The 25102-nt window shown below is 39.3% G+C and overlaps 1 protein-coding gene across 3 annotated transcripts in view; it reads left to right on the top strand.

The window, feature by feature from the left end:
• LOC126094933 (E3 ubiquitin-protein ligase RNF123-like) overlaps positions 1–25102 on the top strand; it is a 203476-nt gene that overhangs the window by 50863 nt on the left and 127511 nt on the right. For all 3 annotated transcript variants that reach the window (XM_049909600.1, XM_049909583.1, XM_049909591.1), the window contains exons 9-10: positions 7507–7664; positions 7746–7882. In XM_049909600.1, coding sequence (XP_049765557.1) covers positions 7507–7664; positions 7746–7882 — 295 coding nt within the window. The remainder of the gene's footprint in view (positions 1–7506; positions 7665–7745; positions 7883–25102) is intronic.

Raw genomic sequence — 25102 nt, 5'->3', positions numbered from 1 at the left:
AAGAGGGGTCAAAATGTCAATCGTGTAGAAAAAATTGAAGAGGAACATTGACACAACTAACATCTTAATAGATTTTTACCTTCAGTGACAATGAACATGAAAAACTGCAGATATACCTTAGAAGATTTCAATGGAGTTCCATCCATCTATGAGCTGAGAAGTTATGGTGGTGTGGACATTGTGCCATTAAGAGGAAATCATTTAATAACCCAACCATAGGAATTTTGTTTAGAATCTCATCTTTAATTGTATGTATTACTTTTGCAACATCATCACATAACTAAACATGATTTTGATGACAGTGAAGGCATCATGATGCTTCCTCACTACTACCCTTACTTTATTATTGATGTCATAATTAAAGTAATTCTTTAGTTTAGTGCCACATGGGTGCCTTAAAGTATCTTGCATGTAATGAATTGATTTTATTGTTACACCTTTTTCTATAAAATCAATATGGATAACACTGTCTTCATCTGTTAAAATATACATCCATATTTCTGTACACTGGACTGGCATTTGGGAGGACAATGGTTTAAACCTGTGTTTAGCTGTCCAGATTTATGTTTTCCATGATTTCCCAAAATTGCTTCAGGCAAATGTCGGGATGGTTCCTTTGAAAGGGCAAGGCTGATTTCCTTCCACATCCTTGACACAATCTGAGCTTGTACTCCGTCTCTAATGACCTCGATGTTGACAGGACGTTAAACCCAAATCTTCCTTCCTTCCTTCCTTTCATATTTGTGTACTTTTGATGTACAAAATGCCCAAAGTAGTCTCTGGCTTTATTCAAGAGAAGGTCTACAGATACAGTGAACATCAAATGTATGAACTGTAGCATTTATTTTAATTACAGATAGCTATTAGATAGGTGAAAATAAGCTCACATTCACCATGAGACAGATGTTGATTCTCTCTCAAAATGATGTGATAGTACCTTCAACCAAATCGCCCAACTCCATGACTAGTTGAATAGCACAGGGAACCTAGCTCAGTTTACCATTCTGAAATGCCGCCCTTAAATGTGTGATAGGAGAGATCATTTTAATTACCACTGACACAGAGTGAGAATAAAATTTCAGTTTTTGTAGTTTTATCTATAATTGGACAGTGGTGACAGTGAATTCTCAATCATACCATTGGAACAACTTAATAGTTTGGGCCTCCACCATTCTCAAGTATGCAGAATGAAAACTAGAAAATTTCAATCACAGTTAATGAAAGTTCACATAAAAACTTAGCTGCTTCATATGATGAGATCTCAACTTGGATGGTTTTGCTTCAGAAAGCCCCAGTGTTCGATATTGCTGATGTACTAATTTTTGTATAAAACACAGAGTATATCACATTCCTTGTTTTGTGCTATGACCGATTTGGATGCACATTGATGATATGTACATTTCTTGTCTGACAGCCTTTGAAAGAATCTCACAAGCAGCTTCCGAAAGACAATAATGCAGACTCACTGATTGACTGACTCTCTCATTGCCTCCGACTGTCTCCCTTCGACTTAATACCCACTGCCTGCTGTGGATCATGTGTCACTTCCTTTTGTATAAAACCAAACAATTGAATACATTGTTAAATGTAAGATTTACGAAATAACAATTAAGTCATTAGATGTTTTTTGTTACTTACATCAAAAAATGGGCCACATATAGCCCTACATGTTCTGATATTCAGTTTGGAAGATTTTACTTAATTTCATGTAATATTTCAATGAATTTTACAGTACAGTTAATTATAAACAAATTACTTTGAATAAGCTATTGTGATCGGTGTTTGGTTTGCTCTCTATTAGAACTATCATTTTAAATAATCATAATGAATAAACATTGTAGCTTTTCAAATATAGGGAAGAAGTAAATTTCCAAGAATGCATGGTGCAACATGGCTGCACAGTTCACATAATGAAATTTCAAAGTTGGATTATTAACAAATGGCTTTCCCCTTAGTTGCTAATATAAATCAGGTAACATATTAATGTTAAATTTAATCTGATATAGGAAACTCATTTGTAGTAATTTTTAAAGGGCAGTTTACTACTGGAAATGGGTATATGCATAACAGTATGAAGGCCAGAAAGTTAAAAATTCGAGCTAAATTGACCCCTTCAGAGAATGTTGACATGAGGAGGGAATTTTAGATAGGGACGTGAAGGTAGTCTCATTTCAGTTCCTAAGTAGAACTTGTGATGGTGGTGATTTGTTCTGTGATGTCAGTGACTAACGGCTGACAGTGTGACTGAACCTGCTGAAAAAATGAGGAAAAAATTACGTTTTAATATTAGTGCAAACTTTTTAAACTTGTTTACTCTTTGTTTGTGTACCCAATAATTATTCTATTCAAATAATCAGTCATATTCAGAGTTCTTTGGAAGTTTATTAATTCACATATCAGGAAATTTAATACCTTTATAAAATCCGTGTTGGTACTGTTTATATATGTAAGTGTGCATACACTTACCACAAATTGCTTAACAATACTGAAATTAAAAAGGACTGCCTGTCCATCTCCCTTGCTGAGCATTCAGCATGTTAGACTGCCACGTGGAGAATGTGGACGAATTCCTGCTACCAGCTATTTTCCCTGATGGGAGAATTGTATCAGACCATGTGAGGCCTGTCAAGGAGCTGCTTCTGTCAGAAGTAGTGGCTGCAAGGTTGGTTAGGTGACAAGGGATGCTACAGAGGTTTGCTAATCACCCTATATGTCCTTCTACATCTCGTTGGAAGAGAATGACTTGACAGCAAATAAGCAGCGTGTTCTTAAAGACCTGATCGTCAAGAAAAGTCCACAAATGAGTGTCCAAATACTGGTCACTAAAAAAAGAAGACTTGGGTTCTGTTAACGTACATGCAGTCAGAAACTGACATGATTCTCTGACATTGGTAACAGTACAATTTCTCATTTCATGGATAATATGTTATAGGAATTGGGAAAAAGAGAAGGTAAAATATACGAATGGATGGAATTGTTGAAAATCCTAAACTGGATGGGTTATTTTTATCGAAAGTGTATAACTATTAGTTTCCATTGAGCTCTACCTATCTTTTAAATCTTATTGCTCGTACATCATTATTTATGTTAGTACCTCAAATTTGTGTTGTGCTCAGGATGTATAGGTAGTAACATTTCATGCTGAATTAAGTGTCTTTCATTTCATTCATATATGCAATGGTAATCTTTTTGAAGTGAAGTTGTGGAGTCACTTTTCTTTTACAACAGCACCTGTACATTTTTCCAGTTTTTAAAATTCATATTAAAATCCTATTTTATCTTTCTACTGATAAAGAAATTTTTGCAACTAGGATCAAGTAGGTAAAAAGACGAGGGCTAATAGAAATCCTTGGGTAACAGAAGAGATACTGAATTTAATTCATAAAAGGAGGAAATATAAAAAATGCAGTAAATGAAGCAGGCAAAAAGGAATACAAATGTCTCAAAAATGAGATCGACAGGAAGTGCAAAATGATTAAGCAGGGATGGCTAGAGGATAAATGTAAGGATGTAGAGGCTTATCTCACTAGGGGTAAGATAGATACTGCTTATAGGAAAATTAAAGAGACCTTTGGAGAAAGGAGAACCACTTGCATGAATATCAAGAGCTTTGATGGAAACCCAGTTCTAAGCAAAGAAGGGAAAACAGAAAGGTGGAAGGAGTATATAGAGGGTCTATACAAGGGCGATGTTCTTGAGGACAATACTATGGCAATGGAAGAGGATGTAGATGAAGATGAAATGGGAGATATGAAACTGCGTGAAGAGTTTGACAGAGCACTGAAAGATCTAAGTCGAAATAAGGGCCCGGGAGTAGACAGCATTCCATTAGAACTACTGACAGCCTTGGGAGAGCCAGTCCTGACAAAACTCTACCTTTTGGTGAGCAAGATGTATGAGACAGGCGAAATACCCTCAGACTTCAAGAAGAATATAATAATTCCAATCGAAAAGAAAGCAGGTGTTGACATATGTGAAAATTACCGAACTATCAGTTTAATAAGCCATGGCTGCAAAATACTAACACGAATTCTTTACAGACAAATGGAAAAACTGGTAGAAGCCGACCTTGGGGTAGGTCGGTTTGGATTCCTTAGAAATGTTGGAACACGTGAGGCAATACTGAACCTACGACTTATCTTAGAAAATAGATTACGGTAAACCTACATTTCTAGCATTTGTAGACTTAGAGAAAGCTTTTGACAATGTTGACTGGAATACCTTCTTTCAAATTCTGAAGGTGGCAGGGGTGAAATACAGGGAGCGAAAGGCTATTTACAATTTGTACAGAAACCAGATGGCAGTTATAAGAGTCGAGGGGCATGAAAGGGAAGCAGTGGTTGGGAATGGAGTGAGACAAGGTTGTAGCATATCCCTGATGTAATTCAATCTGTATACTGAGCAAGCAGTAAAGGAAACAAAAGAAAAATTCGGCGTAGGAATTGAAATCCATGGAGAAGAAATTAAAACTTTGAGGTTCGCCAATGAGATTGGCGATAACATCTCGATCGGTGAAGCATTCGAGTTCAGGAAGGGAGGCGTTTTCACAATGAACAATGGCTAGGTTAAACCAACCACTACCAGAATTTCCAGTAGCGACATCCGTTGCAGATAGAGCTCACTGCGGATTGGTTCCGCTGGCACGCACTGCCCACTTCTATACAGAGCGAATGACCTTGATTATGTAACGCGCTGATAACGGACTTAGACTATGTACGCAACAGCCCCAGTCGTTATCCTGTACGCGCGCTGTAGTCGCTTTAGCAGTGCACTTCGCTGGTTCGCCGGTCTGGCACCGAGCCAAGTCGGGCGGGTTAAGTCACCTAATCACTAGGCGCTCAGTGGGCAATGCGGTGCTATGTTTTCCAATTTTTTCAAACTGTTGTTCCTTGTGGCCCTCAGTTCACAGTGTACGACTAGCAGTTACAAAGGTCAAGGATCACACTTTATTAATAATTATAGTACAAAGTAACATCTCCAGTTACAGTTACATTTTCAGCAAGTACACCAAGTCCTTTCATCTATACACATATTTTTTCATTATTACTAACTTTTCTACAAGAGCGGGTATACAATGAAATAATTTGAAAACAGTGCCGCACTGCCCGCTGAGTGCATAGCGGGTAGGTGACGTAACCCGCCCGACTTGGCTTGGCACCAAGCTGGCGCACCAGCGGAGCGCGCTGCTAAAGCAACTACAGTGCGCGTACGGGATAACGACTCCAGCTGGTGTGTGCAGAGTCTATGTCCGTTATCAGCGCGTTACATAATCAAGGTCACTCGCTCTGTATATAAGTGGGCAGTGCATGCCAGTGGAACCATTCCGCTGTGAGCTCTATCTGCAACAGCATTCAAGCACTATGCCTCATCGTCATGTTTATCGTCAACGGCGCCACCTCATGCCTGTCTACAAACATATTATTAGCCTTATTTGGAGGAAATGGAACAGCCCAGCAAAGGACCTGGAAGAGCAGCTGAACGGAATGGACAGTGTCTTGAAAGGAGGATGTAAGATGAACATCAACAAAAGCAAAACGAGGATAATGGAATGTAGTCGAATTAAGTCGGGTGATGCTGTGGGAATTAGATTAGGAAATGAGACACTTAAAGTAGTAAATGAGTTTTGCTATTTGGGGAGCAAAGTACCTGAGGATGGACGGAATAGAGGAGATATAAACTGTAGACTGGCAATGGCAAGGAATGCGTTTCTGAAGAAGAGAAGTTTGTTAACATCGAGTATAGATTTAAGTGTCAGGAAGTCATTTCTGAAAGTATTTGTATGGAGTGTAGCCATGTATGGAAGTGAAACGTGGACGATAAATAGTTTAGACAAGAAGAGAATAGAAGCTTTCGAAATGTGGTGCCACAGAAGGATGCTGAAGATTAGGTGGGTAGATCACATAACTAATGAGGAGGTAGTGAATAGAATTGGGGAGAAGAGGAGTTTGTGAGACAACTTGACTAGAAGAAGGGATCGGTTGGTAGGACATGTTCTGAGGCATCAAGGGATCACCAGTTTAGTATTGGAGGGCAGTGTGGAGGGTAAAAATCGTAGAGGGAGACCAAGAGATGAATACACTAAACAGATTCAAAAGGATGTAGGTTGCAGTACATGTTGGGAGATGAAGAAGTTTGCATAGGATAGAGTACCATGGAGAGCTGCATCAAACCAGTCTGGACTGAAGACCACAACAACAACAACAACAACAGTTTCAACCATGATTTTTACTTTGTGTGTGTCATACCTTCTCTTACTGTTTCTGGCTTGGCAGTTGGTAAATTTAATATTTAATATTTTTAATTTAATTCTTTACTGTTTCTTTGTCTCAGGCCTTTGTCACACTTTGGAATAGGGTCAGCATGATTAGTAATGGATTTGGTGTGGTTAATGTAAGGGGTGGTTGGAATCCCTTCCTGTCACCATCCCGTTATCACCTGGTATGGAAAATTTGCACTCCAACTGTCTACATATAGTGTCATTCATGTGAAAGTGAGCAAAAGTTTCCTAAATGTTTACTAGTCATATAACTGAGTGGGACGTGGGTATGAGCGCAATAATCACTTAGGATGGCCGGCACACTAACCCTCGTTGTTAATCCACTGGGTCGATTCAATCCAGTGCTAGCACACTTCCCAGTCCTGAAAGCAGTGCTCTAACATGCGTGGCTATCTGGGTGGGTAATGTTCTTACTCTCTTAATTGTTACATAATATCAGTGTGAAATTAAGGGAAAGGCCACCACTGAAACACACTACAGAAAATGGCATTCACAATAGCTTTTAAGCACCAGCTCTTTTTCTAACAGTAGTACACACATTCACACACAGCCACACAAATGCACCCTCCCATGGCCAATATCACAAGTTAAAAGAAGACTATTTGCTCCAAGTTTATAATAAATATTAGCAAATATCAATGGATTTTGTAAACTGAATAACTCTGTACCACTGTACAGTGAGAATAAGTACTGCTGTATTTTTAAAGGATAAGCATGTACTGTAAGTAAAGATATGTCTGCTACCATTTGCATATCTACTTAACTGATTTACTGCTATGAATGCTTACTGTGACTTAAGCTAAGACCATCTTTAAGGGCTTCATTATCAATGAGCTGCTAAACCAAAATCTCCCTTTCTTATGATACAGTCATAGAGTGACAATTTTTATGTAACTAAACAGTTTTCTTATTTCTTTTGTGTATGATAGGGGCAGTACCTTTGAGTATCAGTTTTCTTTTATGTTCTTTTAAGAAGTTTGTGTGCCCATTACTGTGAGATACCAGTGGTTGGTTTGCTATGATTTCCAAGTAGTTTGCTATTTTCTTTCATTGTTCTGTGTGCTGCAAAGTATTTTCAATTTGTGTTATACAATTGCAAATGGCATTAGTAATTTTCATTATCCATTGTTTCTTAATTTGTGCTTAAGCTTTCTGATTGTTTGCATCTTCCATCAGGCATACAGTGAGAGTGGCTATAACTGTTGATTGTTTACTACTATTCCTTACAGATTTGCAAATTTTGTCCATGTTAAACCAATGGACGAAGGTGGCTTGGCTCAAGTTGTGACAAACCCGTGGTGGGAAACAGATGTTGTTGATGAAGATGTTGAAAGAAACAAGGAAGATTATTTGCAAGCCTGTCAAAAAATAAAGGAAGCTGCAGCAAGTCAGTTCTTACCTAACTTTGGTAGTTATATTTATATTTTTGTCCCCAGTATGTTTCAGTAACGTTTTCTGTTTGATGTAGGTGTAGAAGCTGTGCAAATTAATTTCCTTGGGAAACTTCTGGATAATGCAGATGGAACTGAAACACAGCCGTCCTCAAGAAAGATATTCCTGAAGAAATTTCGAGTCTTCTTGCATGAAAATCTCATCTCCAGTCAAGTATGGTCCATAATTTCATTAGTAGACATTATTACATTACTTTCTATTTGATTTGTGAACTATAATAATGAAAGTTTCAAGCAACTTTTGCATTATGTTACCATCTTGCTGTATTTAAGTGACTTGTGATTACGGCTCTGAAGAAACTCTTCAGCCAGTAAATGTATATGGCATGCTGTTTATGTTACCTGATTGCATTATACTACAAAAATGTAATTTACATCTGCCACTAATTTGGTTGGTTATGGTAAATAACAATCCCCATGTTTACTATTAAATATTTTCTTTGTAGATCATACAATAGTACAGTCCAGATTGAAGTCTTACGAGTAAAGGAAACCCTGTGTAAAAAGTTTAAATTCATGTAAAGCTGCAGGTTGTATAAATTAAGTATCAGAAACTTTAAGGATTTGTTCTCTATTTTAAAATACAAAATTTTGTACAGAAACCAGATGGCAGTTATAAAAGTCGAGGGACATAAAAGGGAAGCAGTGGTTGGGAAGGGAGTGAGACAGGGTTGCAGCCTCTCCCCAATGTTATTCAATTTGTATATTGAGCAAGCAATAAAGCAAACAAAAGAAAAATTCGGAGTAGGTATTAAAATCCATGGAGAAGAAATAAAGACTTTGAGGTTCGCCGATGACATTGTAATTCTGTCAGAGACAGCAAAGGAATTGGAAGAGCAGTTGAACGGAATGGACAGTGTCTTGAAAGGAGGATATAAGATGAACATCAACAAAAGCAAAATGAGGATAATGGAATGTAGTCGAATTAAGTCGGGTGATGCTGAGGGTATTAGATTATGAAATGAGACGCTTAAAGTAGTAAATGAGTATTGGTATTTGGGAAGCAAAATAACTGATGATGGTCAAAGTAGAGAGGATATAAAATGTAGACTGGCAATGGCAAGGAAAGCATTTCTGAAGAAGAGAAATTTGTTAACATCGAGTATAGATTTAAGTGTCAGGAAGTCATTTCTGAAAGTATTTGTATGGAATGTAGCCATGTATGGAAGTGAAACATGGACGATAAATAGTTTAGACAAAAAGAGAATAGGAGCTTTCGAAATGTGGTGCTACAGAAGAAGGCTGAAGATTAGCTGGGTAGATCACATAACTAATGAGGAGGTATTGAATAGAATTGGGGAGAAGAGGAGTTTGTGGCACAACTTGACTAGAAGAAGGGATCGGTTGGTAGGACATGTTCTGAGAATCAAGGGATGACCAATTTAGTATTGGAGGGCAGTGTGGAGGGTAAAAATCGTAGAGGGAGACCAAGAGATGAACACACTAAGCAGATTCAGAAGGATGTAGCCTGCAGTAGGTCCTGGGAGATGAAGCAGCTTGCACAGGATAGAGTAGCATAGAGAGCTGCATCAAACCAGTCTCAGGACTGAAGACCGCAACAACAACATCAAAATATTACACAAAGTTTGTTCAAAAATCCTTAATTGGTACATTTACCAAACACATTTGCATATATGAAAAGATTCAGTACTCGTGGAATGAAAATTGTATGTTTACCAAACACATTTACATTTACAAAAATTACTTGAAGTAATCACCTCGTGCTTTTGTGCATCCCCTGATCCTATGTTCTGTACTTCACTGTGCATTGTGGAAAACTCCTGATTTTTTCCATATTTTGTCAAATCCATTTGCTCCATGAGAGCATCGAGATTGGGTATGGCAATTGAATACACTAAGGATTTTAAATGTCGCCAAAGGAAAAGAATTCCATTTGATATAAATATGGCTATCGGGCAGGCCATGTAGTGGATTGCCCTCGATCAGTCTACCTGTTCAGAAACTGGTTGTCGTGACGCTGTGGCACGATCAGTGTGAAGTGAGGTGAAGCCCCATTGTGCGTTAAATGAAGTCTAGAAGCACATCATCAAGTAAATGAAGTGACTCGTGTCTGAGAAACTGTAGATATGTTTGCCCTGTAAGACATTGTAAAAAGAAGTAGGGGCCAATAAGATGTCATTATTTATTCCACCCCACATGTTGAGGCCGAACCTCTGTTGATGTCTGTCTTGTCACAATTCATGAGGTTTATCACAAGCCCAGCTGTGGTTGTTATGATAATTGAAGGCCCCATCACGTGAAAGATCAGCCTCTTCAGTGAATAAGGGACACGCCAAGAACTGTAAAAACACAGCACACTGCCCTAACATGCATTGACAGAAAGCTATACTTGGCTGAAAGTCTGTATCATTTATTCCTAGCAACGGTAAAGGTGAGATGGGTATAGAAGATTTTCATGCAGAATGTTCCAGATCATCAAGTGGTTAATGCCTCCCCTTTGTAATACATCTACCATTCAAAAGTCATGAAATAATAAATATTGTAATCATTGCAAATAATGAACTTCATAAAATTACAGGTGATTCTGTAGGAATAAATGCCAATGTCAATCACTAAGAGAGAAAAACTGAAGTGGTAAATGTGCAACTAAGAGCAATTGTGAAATTATACTCATCTGGGAGAAAGATGTAACTTTGCCTGGATCTTTGATAATTACAGTCATCATAACCCAAATACCATTTTGTAATTACTCTTCATTTGTTGCACCAGATCAATCAGACAAACAAAAACAATACACATTTCTGCCAACAACCAACACAGGCTACCTGCCTTAGCTATGGCTAAAACTGCACTCCCTTGGCAGGTGCTGCCTCCTGTATAAATGGCATACAACAATCAGCATATGTCACAGAGTTGTTTAAGTGATTACATAATTGATATGTATATAATAGAGGGAAACATTCCACGTGGGAAAAATATATATAAAAACAAAGATGATGTGACTTACCAAACGAAAGTGCTGGCAGGTCGATAGACACACACAAACAAACACAAACATACACACAAAATTCAAGGTTTCGCATCAAACGGTTGCTTCATCAGGAAAGAGGGAAGGAGAGGGAAAGACGAAAGGATGTGGGTTTTAAGAGAGAGGGTAAGGAGTCATTCCAATCCCGAGAGCGGAAAGACTTACCTTACGGGGAAAAAAGGACAGGTATACACTCGCGCACACACATGTATCCATCCACACATACACAGACACAAGCAGACATTTGTAAAGGCAAAGAGATTGGGCAGAGATGTCACTCGAGGCGGAAGTACTCAGGTGATACATTGAAATTATAGAATGAACACAGTTTATAATCTGAGAAAAAGTTACATAATTCTGACGTAGGTATCATATTCTATTCTAAAGTTACGAGTTACGTCGTCAGATTGTATACTAGTCTGTACCACTGACCAGTTTCATTACAATAGCTCCTCCTCCTCTCCTCTCCAAGTTTGTAAGCAAGAATTTTGTAAGCATGGAAATGCGAACAGAATTCTGACAGAAAAATAATGGAAATGCCCAATCTTAATTTTGATAAACGTAAAAAATTTCTGAAAGCGAAATGTGCTTAATGTATGTAAGTTTTTTGTTTAGTTAATGAAAAATATATAAATTAAACTTAAATGCTATGTTTCTTGTTTTTACCAAGAAAACCTGGTCTTCATAAAACCCAAAAACAAATTTCAAGATCTGTCAGCGATTCACTGCTGTTGCAGAATTCATCAGCCATTGTTTAATAGCTAGACACTAATGTACACAGAATATAATTACAAATTAGTAGCTAATTATGAAGTGTACTTTTTTTAATGAACAAAGGAAAATATGTTATTTTTCTAAGTTAATACTTATGTAGTATTTTACGCTCAATGAACAAATTCCCCCATAATCAGTAATAACAGTCCCTCATTACTCACATTACATCATTGTACCTTCCAGTTTCTGTCTATTAACATACATTTCTATTTTTCTTTTGATGTTATATGGTGTAAATGGTAATTACAACCTCTCATTACAATTAAAAATGAGTTAATCACCATTGAATAATATTAACTTCATCCCACATCTCTGCTCAATGTACAGTTTAATCGAGACATTGTTTTATTCCCATGTTTTTTAAAATTAGCTGTCCACTACATTTATATTTTCTATTGTCACAGATTATTTCAATAATTACCTTCATAAATTTACCAATGTTTTATTATCAATCCATTCCACATGACTGCACAAACATGATCTACTACATTCCATGATACAAAGTTCCTAGTCACAGCTTCATCATCCTATATCTTCGTAAGCCTTGCTATATTGTCATCAAAGTCATATCATCATCATCATCATCATCATCATCATCATGATCTACATCTACATCTACAACCATACTCCGCAAGCCACCTGACGGTGTGTGGCGGAGGGTACCTTGAGTACCTCTATCGGTTCTCCCTTCTATTCCAGTCTCATATTCTTCGTGGGAAGAAAGATTGTCAGTATGCCTCTGTGTGGGATGTAATCTCTCTGATTTTATCACCATGGTCTCTCTGCGAGATATTCGTAGGAGGGAGCAATATACTGCTTGACTCCTCAGTGACGGTATGTTCTTGAAACTTCAACAAAAGCCCGTACCAAGCTACTGAGTGTCTCTCTCTTACAGAGTCTTCCACTGGAGTTTATCTATCATCTCCATAACGCTATTGTGGTTACTAAATGATCCTGTAATGAAGTGCATTGCTTTCTGTTGGATTTTCTCTATCTCTTCTATCAACCTTATCTGGTACGGAACCCAAACCAGTAAGCAGTATTCAAGCAGTGGGCGTACTAGTGTACTGTAACCTACTTCCTTTGTTTTTGGACTGCATTTTCTTAGGATTCTTCCAATGAATCTGTGTCTGGTGTCTGCTTTACCGACGATTAACTTTATATGGTCATTCCATTTTAAATCACTCCAATGCCTGCTCCCAGATAACTTATGGAATTAACTGCTTACAGTTGCTGAAATGCTATATTGTTGCTAAATGATAAAGGATCTTTCTTTCTATGTATTCACAGCACATTACACTTGTCTACATTGAGATTCAATTGCACAATAATCCATATAACCATCATTTGCCTCAATGTGCCCTAATGTCAACATAACAACTCACATAGAATTCCCTTAGTGTGTCATCATACTCGTAGCACATCATAGTAAATCCATAATTCCTCTTTATCTCCACATAATTACCTATCACTTTTAATTGCAATATTATGGAAGTAGCAAAACAATGTTCACCTGATCATCATCATAATATAGACAACATTCTGAACCCTATTACTCAATATTGGTTCATTCAGGTTAGGACAAGAATAGATATTACTTCACTAATCCTTTTCTTACAAAATTTTCACGGAATTTCAAAGTCCAAAGTGTTACTCAGCTATTCTTCTCCAATGCTCAACAAATGCCATAAAACAGACATGGGACAAGCAAAAACAGCCATTACACATGACAAAAGTTTTCACTTAGCTCTCTGTTTCCAATATAACACTTGATTATTTCAGTATTCTTCCATTAGTCATTATTTTCATCAGTGCAATAAAAGAAACCATAAAGTAACACCCCTCTCTATCTGTAGTTTTACCCATAACAATTAAAATTTTTGCAAAACACTTAATGACAATCACAATTTCCAAGACAATTAATAATAAGTACTGAAATGTCACTAAAATATGTGACAGAGTGAACTGGTAATCCACATCAAGCTCAGTTATAGTGCACAGGGATCCTCACTTCCAGTAGCGAAATGAGAGTTAAGAAAGCATAATTAAATGAATGACTTCAAAAAAACTACTTAGCCATCCACAAAAACTTACTTTTCTTATGTTGTTGTTAAAATTACTATAGTAAATCTGAACTGGTGACTAGCCTAGGCATAGCAGCAGTAAATGTCTCTCTCATATACAAGCTGCATCTATATGCTGTCAGACAACTGGGAAATGTGGGAAAGATGCGGGAATTTTTTCACTTGGGAAAAACCTGTGAATTTTTAGAATTTTGGGAATTCTTCATTATTTTGGTTTTCAGTTAAATTTTGTAGTTTTGAGTGGTAAGAACTATTACTCTAACAAAGAATTTTATTTTTTGCTAGCTACTTCAGAATAATTTTGCAGCAATAAAACATGAACAAGAAATTCAGTGGGTTGGAAATAACAGCCAACCAGTTGGAAGACACAGGTTTATTAAACCTTGACCATGGTTTCAAGAGTTGTAAAACTGTCTTTTTCAGAAGGTATTGTACATAGAATCACATATTGCGTATCCAATGTGATAGTCATTGACTGTCTTGTACATGCACATCCTCCACTTAATCACCGTTTAAAATATATGATTTACAAGTGCTAAATCATGTATTTTTTAAATTGTAATTACAATATTATGAAAAGGGTAGTTGCTACTCACCATATAGCGGAGATAGGCACAATAACAAGACTTTCACTCTTAAAGCTTTCGGCCAATGGCCTTCGTCAACAGTAGACACACATTCTCTCTCTCTCTCTCTCTCTCTCTCTCTCTCACACACACACACACACACACACACACACACACACACACACACACACACACTCAAGCTCATGCAAATGCAACTCACACACATGACCACAGTCTGTGGCCGCTGCTGAAGCCACACTACAAGCAACAGCTGCAGTGCATGATGGGAGAAGCAACTGGGTGGGGTTAAGGAGGAGGCTGAGGTGGGGAGGGGGAAGGGGTAGCAGGGTAGGGGTGTGGGACAGTGAGTGCTGCTGGAGAACATGCAGGGAGGAGGTGGAGAGAGGATGGGGCAGCTAGGTGCAGTTGGGAACTTGGAGAGTGGGGAAGAGTTGGGGGGTAGCATAAAAGGAGAGAAGTAAAAGGTGTGTGGGGTGGAATAGAGAGCTGTGTAGTGCTGGAATGGGAACAGGGAGGGGCTGATGGGTAAGGACAATGACTAACAAAGACTGGGGCTGGGAGTGTTATGGGAACTTAGGATATACCGTATTTACTCGAATCTAAGCTGCACCTGAAAAATGAGACTCAAAGTCAAGAAAAAAAATTTTCCCGAATCTAAGCCGCACCTAAAATTTGAGAGTCGAAATTCAAGGGGAGAGACAAGTTTTAGGCCGCACCTCCAAATCGAAACAAAGTTGGTCCATTGTAATATGAGACACAAGTTAGATCGAATGAATGACGATACAGCTACAGTAGTTTGGTTTGAGACGTAAGCTTAGCAGTTAAGCTTTACCAGGTAGCCATTGCTATGTGTCAGGTGCTCCGACCGTATTTATATGGGTACCCTTCCATTTTCACGTGCTTCGTCTGGTTTGAATTGATTGCTTATTTTTCTTTGATCTGATAAGTGCCGTTCTCTTTGTTATAGGTGTTTACGTCACTCTAAGCTGAAGATGCATTACTGTACTGTGTCATGCATTGTTTGTTGCATTCTGATCATGAGTGTTTACGGCCTGGCTTGCTTTTGTGCTTGCTACCGCTGCTTACAATTAAAAAGGAGAGAGAGAGAGAGAGAGAGAGAGAGAGAGAGAGAGGAATCGTCTCATTAGCGAAACAATGGCAAGAGACTGCTATTTGTTGTTACTTACACTGCTGCTTTCTTTGATATGATCAACAAGAACCAAATAATAGACTATGTGTGATAGAAGACGTTCTGAACGAGAGTTTAGTGAAAATTTTTCACCGTCTGAAAATCTTTGCAGATGCCTCTTTAGTACATTACATTCTGCACAGATATTAGAGTCATCTTAGATTTAAAAATCTAGTCAATTGCTGTGCTTCATTTCTGACTGTACCACTATTAGGCATAAGAATAATATGAATATAAACATGACATGATATGTATATTCTTCCGCGTTTGCTGTTGTCTCACTCTAGTTTCGTAGTTTATTAGGCAGACAGGATTTATATCAGATAGCTGCAAACACGAAAGAACACATGGCAAAATGTTTTTATTCATGTTATTCTTATGGTGAAGAGAATACTGCAGGTGATTCACAATTCATAAAAGTTCCTATTAGCAACCATCTCTTCTCACAGGTAGGAAAAAATTCAGAATGTAGAGTTGGCCATATTGACAAACATCCCTAACAGTCTTGCCAGTCGGATTTTCGTAGTACATTGAAACGCTGCAACATTCGAAGATGAACAATACGGAATTTGTATTTACTTCGATGGATAATGCATGAAAATGCAGTGGTCAAAACTTGGGGCGGAGGAAAAAAAGCTCGTCTTCCACCTTTTTTTTTAATTTATTTACTGACTCAGAGGTTTTGGTGCCAGTATTTATCTTTGTGCCTGCAAAGCATGCCTGTGTAGCGCTACATATATTCGACGGCAGAAGTTAGTTGTGGCGACACCTACCAACATTTTTCAGAACTTCCGCTTACTTTGCACTCGATTCTAAGCCGCAGGTGGTTTTTTGAATTACAAAACCGGAAAAAAGTGCAGCTTAGATTCGAGTAAATACGGTATTGCAAGGAGAGTTCTCACCTGCGCAACTCAGAAAAGCTGGTGTTGGTGGGAAGGATCCATAAGGCACAGGCTGTGAAGCAGTCATTGAAATGAAGAATGTCGTGTTTGTGGGTGTGCTCAGCAACAGGGTGGTCCACTTGTTTCTTGGCCACAGTTTGTTGGTGGGCATTCATGCACATAGACAACTTGTTGGTTTTCATGTTCACATAGCATGCAGCATATTGGTTACAGCTTAGCTTGTAGATCACATGACTGATTTCACAGGTAGCTCTGCCTTTGGTGGGATAGGTGATGTTTGTGACTGGACTGGAGTAGGTGGTGGTGGAAGGATGTATGGGACAGGTCTTGGATCTCAACAACCTCCTACCTGGTCATCACGACCTACTATATTTTCACCCACAATTACTTCTGCTTTGAAGGCATTACCTACAAGCAAATCTGGGGGACGGATATGGGCACCCGGGGGATGGATATGGGCACCCGCATGGCACTATCCTATGCCAACCTATTCATGGGCGATCTAGAGGAATCCTTTCTAAACACCCAGAATCTTAAACCACTCACCTGATTTAGATTCATTGAAGACATTTGGGCTTTACATCAGGAAAGAAATGGAACCCAGCGTAGTTGCAATAAGGTATGTAAACGAACGACTGATGTGGATAGATTTGACAGTGTCTCGCAAGAAAATTAGGATTGTGTCAGTATATTCGCATTGTGAAGGGACAGATCAAGATAAGATGGATAGTTTTTATGAGACACTCAGTGATGTAGTTGTTAAAGGACAAGGACAGTGTTCTGCTCATGGGTGATTTTAATGCCAGGATTGGAAATCGAACATAAGGGTATGAAAAGGTTATGGGTAAATTTGGAGAGGATATGGAGGCCAACAGGAACGGGAAACAACTCTTGGATTTCTGTGCCAGTATGGGCTTAGTAATCACAGACTCCTTTTTTAAACATAAGAACATTCACCGGTATACTTGGGAAGGCAGGGGAACTAGATCTGTCATTGACTATATAATAACAGATCAGGAATTCAGGAAGGCTGTGAGGGATACACGTGTATTCAGGGGACTCTTTGATGACACTGATCATTATTTAATCTGCAGTGAAATTGGGATTGTGAGGCCGAAAGTGCAGGAGGTCAGGTCCATATGTAGGAGGATAAGAGTGGAGAAACTTCAGGATAAGGAAATCAGGCACAAGTACATAACAGCGATCTCAGAAAGGTACCAGTTAGTTGAATGTAGCCAATTACAGTCATTGGAAAAGGAATGGACAAGGTACAGGGACACAGTACTAGAAGTGGCTAAAGAATGTCTTGGAACAGTAGTGTGTAAAAGTAGGAAGAAGCAAACAGCTAGGTGGAATGATACAGTCAAGGCATCCTGTAAAAGGGAAAAGAAGGTGTATCAAAAATGGCTACATACCAGAACCCAGGGAGACAGAGAAAGTTATGTTGAAGAAAGAAACAAAGCCAAACAGATAATTGCAGCATCCAAGAAGAAATCGTGGGAAGACTTTGGAAACAGGTTGGAGACTATGGGTCAAGCTGCTGCAAAACCATTCTGGAGTGTAATTAGCAGTCTTCGAAAGGGAGGTAAGAAGGAAATAAGTATTTTGGACAGGTCAGGAAAACTGCTGGTGAATCCTGTGGATGCCTTGGGAAGATGGAGGGAATATTTTGAAGAGTTGCTCAATGTAGGTGAAAATGCGATCAGTAATGTTTCAGATTTCGAGGTAGAATGGGATAGGAATGATGATGGAAATAGGATCACATTTGAGGAAGTGGAAAAAATGGTCAATAGATTGCAGTGCAATAAAGCGGCTGGGGTGGATGAAATTAAGTCGGAACTCATCAAATACAGTGGAATGTCAGGTGTTAAATGGCTACACAGGATAATTGAAATGGCCTGGGAGTCAGGACAGGCTCCATCAGACTGGACAAAAGCAGTAATCACACCAATCTTTAAACATGGAAACAGAAAAGATTTTAACAACTACAGAGGTATCTCTTTAATCAGCGTTGTGGGTAAAATCTTCTCAGGTATTGTTGAAAGGAAAGTGCGAGTATTAGTTGAGGACCAATTGGATGAAAATCACTGCGGGTTTAGGCGTCTTAGAGGTTGTCAGGACCAGATCTTTAGCTTACGGCAAATAATGGAGAAGTGTTATGAGTGGAACAGGGAATTGTATCTATGCCTTATAGATTTAGAAAAGGCATATGACCGGCTTCCTAGGAGGAAGTTATTGTCTGTTCTACAAGATTATGGAATACGAGGCAAACTTTTGCAAGCAATTAAATGTCTTTACATGGATAGTCAGGCAGCAGTTAGAGTTGACCGTAAATTGAGTTCATGGTTCAGAGTAGTTTCAGGGGTAAGACAAGGCTGCAACCTGTCTACACTGTTGTTCATATTATTCATGGATCATATGTTGAAAACAATAGACTGGCTGGGTGAGATTAAGATGTGTGAACACAAAATAAGCAGTCTTGCATATGCGGATGACTTAGTTGTGATGGCAGATTCGATTGAAAGTTTGCAAAGTAATATTTCAGAGCTAGATCAGAAATGTAAGGACTATGGTATGAAGATTAGAATCTCCAAAACGAAAGTAATGTCAGTGGAAAATAAATATAAACGGATTGAGTGCCAAATAGGGGGAACAAAGTTAGAACAGGTGGACGGTTTCAAGTACTTAGGATGCATATTCTCACAGGATGGCAACATAGTGAAAGAACTGGAAGCGAGGTGTAGCAAAGCTAATGTAGTGAGCGCGCAGCTACGATCTACTCTCTTCTGCAAGAAGGAAGTCAGTACCGAGACTAAGTTATCTGTGCACCGTTCAATCTTTCGACCAACTTTGTTGTATGGGTGCGAAAGCTGGGTGGATTCAGGTTACCTTATCAACAAGGTTGAGGTTACGGATATGAAAGTAGCTAGGATGATTGCAGGTACTAGCAGATGGGAACAATGGTAGGAGAGTGTCCACAATGAGGAAATCAAAGAAAAACTGGGAATGAACTCTATAGATGTAGCAGTCAGGGTGATCAGGCTTAGATGGTGGGGTCATGTTACACGCATGGGAGAAGCAAGGTTACCCAAAAGACTCATGGATTCAGCAGTAGAGGGTAGGAGGAGTTGGGGCAGACCGAGGAGAAGGTACCTGGATTCGGTTAAGAATGATTTTGAAGTAATAGGTTTAACATCAGAAGAGGCATCAATGTCAGCACTGAATAGGGGATCATGGACGAACTGTATAAGGGGGGCTATGCTCCAGACTGAACGCTGAAAGGCATAATCAGTCTTAAATGATGATGATGATGATGATGATGATGAAGACATTTTTGCGATCTGGATCGAGAGTAAGGACACCCTACCCACCTTCCTCCAGAAACTCGGCAGCTCTCAGCCATTCACTTCACCTGGTCCTACTCAACACAACAAGCCACCTTCTTAGATCTTGAACTCTATCTCAAACATCATTACCTCTGTTCATATCAAACATACTAACCACTAGCAATACCTCTCCTTCGACAGTTTCACCCGTTCTATGCCAAGAAGTCCCTTCCATACAGCCTAGGCATCCGTGATCATCGCATCTGCAGTGACGAGTGGTTCCTCTCAAAATATATGGAGGTTTTATACACCAGAATAGACTTTCCCAGCACTTTAGGAAATGAAACTCAGCAAAAAATGACACATTTTGGAGAGATCTTTGATGCACGGCATTTTCTTGTAATACGAAAGTATGAACACAAAGTCCAACAGACTGAAATAGATAATTGTGCTGTGCAGTTGCTTTCGTCAGCCAATCATCACTCATGCCATATGGACTCGCCAGATAATGATGGCAGGAATTCAGAACATACAGCACGTCATGTAGTCAGCCAATAGCAACATCACTGTTAAGCAGACAAACACACAAATAGGAAGAGTTAATGGTTTAAATTAATATACTTAGAGTATAGCTACAAGAAAAGCTAAGCTTCCACATATAATATTGGTCGTCTTTTGGCGGCGGAGGGGGGGGGGGGGGGGGGGGGGGCGGTTAGGCACAGCTTAAACTGCAGCAGCCAAATATTTCTGACAAGCACAGTTATAAATACCACTGCTGTGCACCAAACCTTTTTTTGGGTTCCCTGGCTGACTACATGAACCGTTGAGCACTTCAGCTTTCCCATAATCATCATCCCAACCTTATACCGAAACAAATCTCCCATGCATTATCTTTCCAGCCTCCCTCAACCTCCCAAAGTCTCACTGTCCGGCCACAAAGGACCATTCTCCTCATAACTCAATACCACTCAAGACTGGAACAACTGAATTGCATTCTCCGCCAGGGTTTCGACTACCTCTTGTCATGCCCAGAAATGAGAAATGTCCTGCTTACTATTCTTCCCACCTCTCCCACACTGGTGTTTTGCCGTCCACCGAACCTATACATTATACTCGCCCATCCCTACATGATCCCTCGTCCCACCCTCTTCCCTTATGGCTCATATCTGTGTAACAGATCTAAATGCAAGACCTGTCCCATACATACTCCCACCACCATTTACTTTTCTACTCCAGTCCATTGACAGACATCACCTAACCCATCAAAGGAAGGAATCAAACAATGGAAAATCCAGGACAGAATATAACAATATTATGAGAAAGAAAGTTGCTACTCTCCATATAGCAAAGATGCTGAGTCACATATAGGCACAACAAAAAGACTCTCACCATTATAGCTTTCGACCGTTACGGACTTTATCAACAACAACACACACACACACACACACACACACACACACACACACACACACTAACACAACTGAAAGCACACTGCAAGCAGCAGCACTAGTGCATGATGTAAATGGCGACTGGGTGGGAGTAAGGAGGAGGCTGGGGTGTGGAGGGGGAGGGATAGTATGGTGGGGCTGGCAGACAGTGAAGTGCTGCAGTTTAGACAGATGGAAGGGGAGGGGTGGGGAAGGGGGAGGGGAAGTAGTGGAAAAGGAGAGAAATAAAAATAGTGGATTTGGTGGTGGAATGATGGCTTTGTAGTGCTGGAATGGGAACAGGGAGGGGGCTGGATGGGTGAGGGCAGTGACTAACGAAGGTTGAGGCCAAGAGGGTTACAGAAATGTAGGATGTATTGCAGGGAAAGTTTCCACCTGTGCAATTCAGAAAAGCTGGTGTTGGTGGGAAGGATCCATATGGCACAGGTTGTGAAGCAGACATTGAAATAAAGGATATCATGTTTGGCAGGGTGTTCAGCAACAGGGTGGTCCACTTGTTTCTTGGCTACTGTTTGTCGGTGGTCATTCATGCGGACAGACAGCTTGTTGATTGTCATGCCCACATAGAACACAGCACAGTGGTTCCAGCTTAGCTTGTAGATCACATGACTGGTTTTGCAGGTAGCCCTGCCTTTGATGGGATAGGTGATATTAGTGAGTAGATGGTGGTGGGAGGATGTATGGGACAGGTCTCGCGTCTAGGTCTATTACAAGGGTATGAGCTTTGAGGGTAAGGGATTGGGAGCTGGGGGCACAGGGCACAGCGAGAGGTAATCGAAACCCTGGTGGCGAATGTAATTCAGTTGCTCCAGTCCTGGGTGGTACTGAGTTTTGAGGGTAATGCTCCTCTGTGGCTGGATGGTGGGAGTTTGGGAGGTGGTGGGAGACTGGAAAGATAAGGCACAGGAGATATGTTTTTGCACAAGGTTGGAGGGATAATTAGAGTCAGTGAAGGCTTCAGTGAGACCCTCGGTATATTTCGAGAGGGACTGCTTTTCACTGCAGATGCGACCAGGGGTGGCTAGGCTGTACAGAAGGGACTTCTTGGTTGGAAATGGGTGGCAGCTGTCGAAGGAGAGGTATTGCTGGTGATTATTAGGTATAAAACGGATGGAGGTACTGATGTACCCATCTTTGAGGTGGAGGACAACATCTAGCAAGGTGGCTTGTTGGGTTGGAAGCAAGATTAGATTAGATTAATACTAGTTCCATGGATCATGAATACGATATTTCGTAATGATGTGGAACGTGTCAAATTTTCCAATACATGACATAATTAAGTTAATTTAACAACATAATTAAGTTAATATAACAACTTTTTTATTTTTTTGTTTTTTTATTTTATAAATCTTTTTATAAATTATTTTTCTTTTTTTTCCTTAATTTATATCTAAAAATTCCTCTAAGGAGTAGAAGGAGTTGTCATTCAGAAATTCTTTTAATTTCTTCTTAATACTTGTTGGTTATCTGTCAGACTTTTGATACTATTTGGTAAGTGACCAAAGACTTTAATGCCAGTATAATTCACCCCTTTCTGTGCCAAAGTTAGATTTAATCTTGAATAGTGAAGATCATCTTTTCTCCTAGTATTGTAGTTATGCACACTGCTGTTACTTTTGAATATGGTTTGGTTGTTAATAACAACTTTCATAAGAGAGTATATATACTGAGAAGCTACTGTGAATATCCCTAGATCCTTAAATAAATGTCTGCAGGATGATCTTGGGTGGACTCCAACTATTATTCTGATTACACGCTTTTGTGCAATAAATACTTTATTCCTCAGTGATGAATTACCCCAAAATATGATGCCATATGCAAGCAATGAGTGAAAATAGGTGTAGTAAGCTAATTTACTAAGATGTTTATCACCAAAATTTGCAATGACCCTTATTGCATAAGTAGCTGAACTCAAACGTTTCAGCAGATCATCAATGTGTTTCTTCCAATTTAATCTCTCATCAATGGACACACCTAAAAATTTTGAATATTCTACCTTAGCTATATGCTTCTGATTAAGGTCTATATTTATTAATGGTGTCATACCATTTACTGTACGGAACTGTATGTACTGTATCTTTATCAAAATTCAGTGAGAGTCCGTTTACAAGGAACCACTTAGTAATTTTCTGAAAGACATTATTGACAATTTCATCAGTTAATTCTTGTTTGTCAGGTGTGATTACTGAGAACTAACTTTGCCTCTTCATGAATATAGAATGGCAAGTCATTAATATATATTAAGAACAACAAAGGACCCAAGACCGACTCTTGTGGAACCCCATTCTTGATAGTTCCCCAGTTTGAGGAATGTGCTGATCTTTGCATATTATGAGAACTGCTTATTTCAACTTTCTGCACTCTTCCAGTTAGGTACAAAATAAACCATTTGTGCACTGTCCCACTCATGCCACAATACTTGAGCTTGTCTAGCAGAATTTCATGATTTACGCAATCAAAAGCCTTTGAGAGATAACAAAAAATCCCAATGGGTGGTGTTCGGTTATTCAGATCATTCAAAATTTGATTGGTGAAAGTATATATGGCATTTTCTGTTGAAAAACCTTTCTGGAAACCAAACTGACATTTTGTTGTTGTTGTTGTGGTCTTCAGTCCTGAGACTGGTTTGATGCAGCTCTCCATGCTACTCTATCCTGTGCAAGCTTCTTCATCTCCCAGTACCTACTGCAACCTACATCCTTCTGAATCTGCTTAGTGTATTCATCTCTTGGTCTCCCCCTGCGATTTTTACCCTCCACGCTGCCCTCCAATACTAAATTGGTGATCCCTTGATGCCTCAGAACATGTCCTACCAACCGATCCCTTCTTCTGGTCAAGTTGTGCCACAAACTTCTCTTCTCCCCAATCCTATTCAATACTTCCTCATTAGTTATGTGATCTACCCATCTAATCTTCATCATTCTTCTGTAGCACCACATTTCGAAAGCTTCTATTCTGTTCTTGTCCAAACTATTTATCGTCCATGTTTCACTTCCATACATGGCTACACTCCATACAAATACTTCCAGAAATGACTTCCTGACACTTAAATCTATACTCAATGTTACCAAATCTCTCTTCTTCAGAAACGCTTTCCTTGCCATTGCCAGTCTACATTTTATATACTCTCTGCTTCGACCATCATCAGTTATTTTGCTCCCCAAATGGCAGAACTCCTTTACTACTTTAAGTGTCTCATTTCGTAATCTGATTCCCACAGCATCACCCGACTTAATTCGACTACATTTCATTATTCTCATTTTGCTTTTGTTGATGTTCATCTTATATCCTCCTTTCAAGACACCATCCATTCCGTTCAACTGCTCTTCCAAGTCCTTTGCTGTCTCTGACAGAATTACAATGTCATCGGCGAACCTCAAAGTTTTTATTTCTTCTCCATGGATTTTAATACCTACTCCGAACTTTTCTTTTGTTTCCTTTACTGCTTGCTCAATATACAGATTGAATAACATCGGGGATAGGCTACAACCCTGTCTCACTCCCTTCCCAACCACGACTTCCCTTTCATGTCCCTCGACCCTTATAACTGCCATCTGGTTTCTGTACAAATTGTAAATAGCCTTTCGCTCCCTGTATTTTACCCCTGCCACCTTCAGAATTTGGAAGAGAGTATTCCAATCAACATTGTCAAAAGCTTTCTCCAAGTCTACAAATGCTAGAAACGTAGGTTTGCCTTTCCTTAATCTTTCTTCTAAGATAAGTCGTAGGGTCAGTATTGCCTCACGTGTTCCAACATTTCTACGGAATCCAAACTGATCTTCCCCGAGGTCGGCTTCTATCAGTTTTTCCATTCGTCTGTAAAGAATTCGCGTTAGTATTTTGCAGCCGTGACTTATTAAACTGATTGTTCAGTAATTTTCACATCTGTCAACACCTGTTTTCTTTGGGATTGGAATTATTATATTCTTCTTGAAGTCTGAGGGTATTTCGCCTGTTTCATACATCTTGCTCACCAGATGGTAGAGTTTTGTCAGGACTGGCTCTCCCAAGGCCGTCAGTAGTTCCAATGGAATGTTGTCTACTCCGGGGGCCTTGTTTCGACTCAGGTCTTTCA

Source organism: Schistocerca cancellata, chromosome 1 (assembly GCF_023864275.1).
Source record: "Schistocerca cancellata isolate TAMUIC-IGC-003103 chromosome 1, iqSchCanc2.1, whole genome shotgun sequence".
Lineage (NCBI taxonomy): Eukaryota > Metazoa > Arthropoda > Insecta > Orthoptera > Acrididae > Schistocerca > Schistocerca cancellata.
This window is presented reverse-complemented; position numbering and strand designations above follow the sequence as displayed.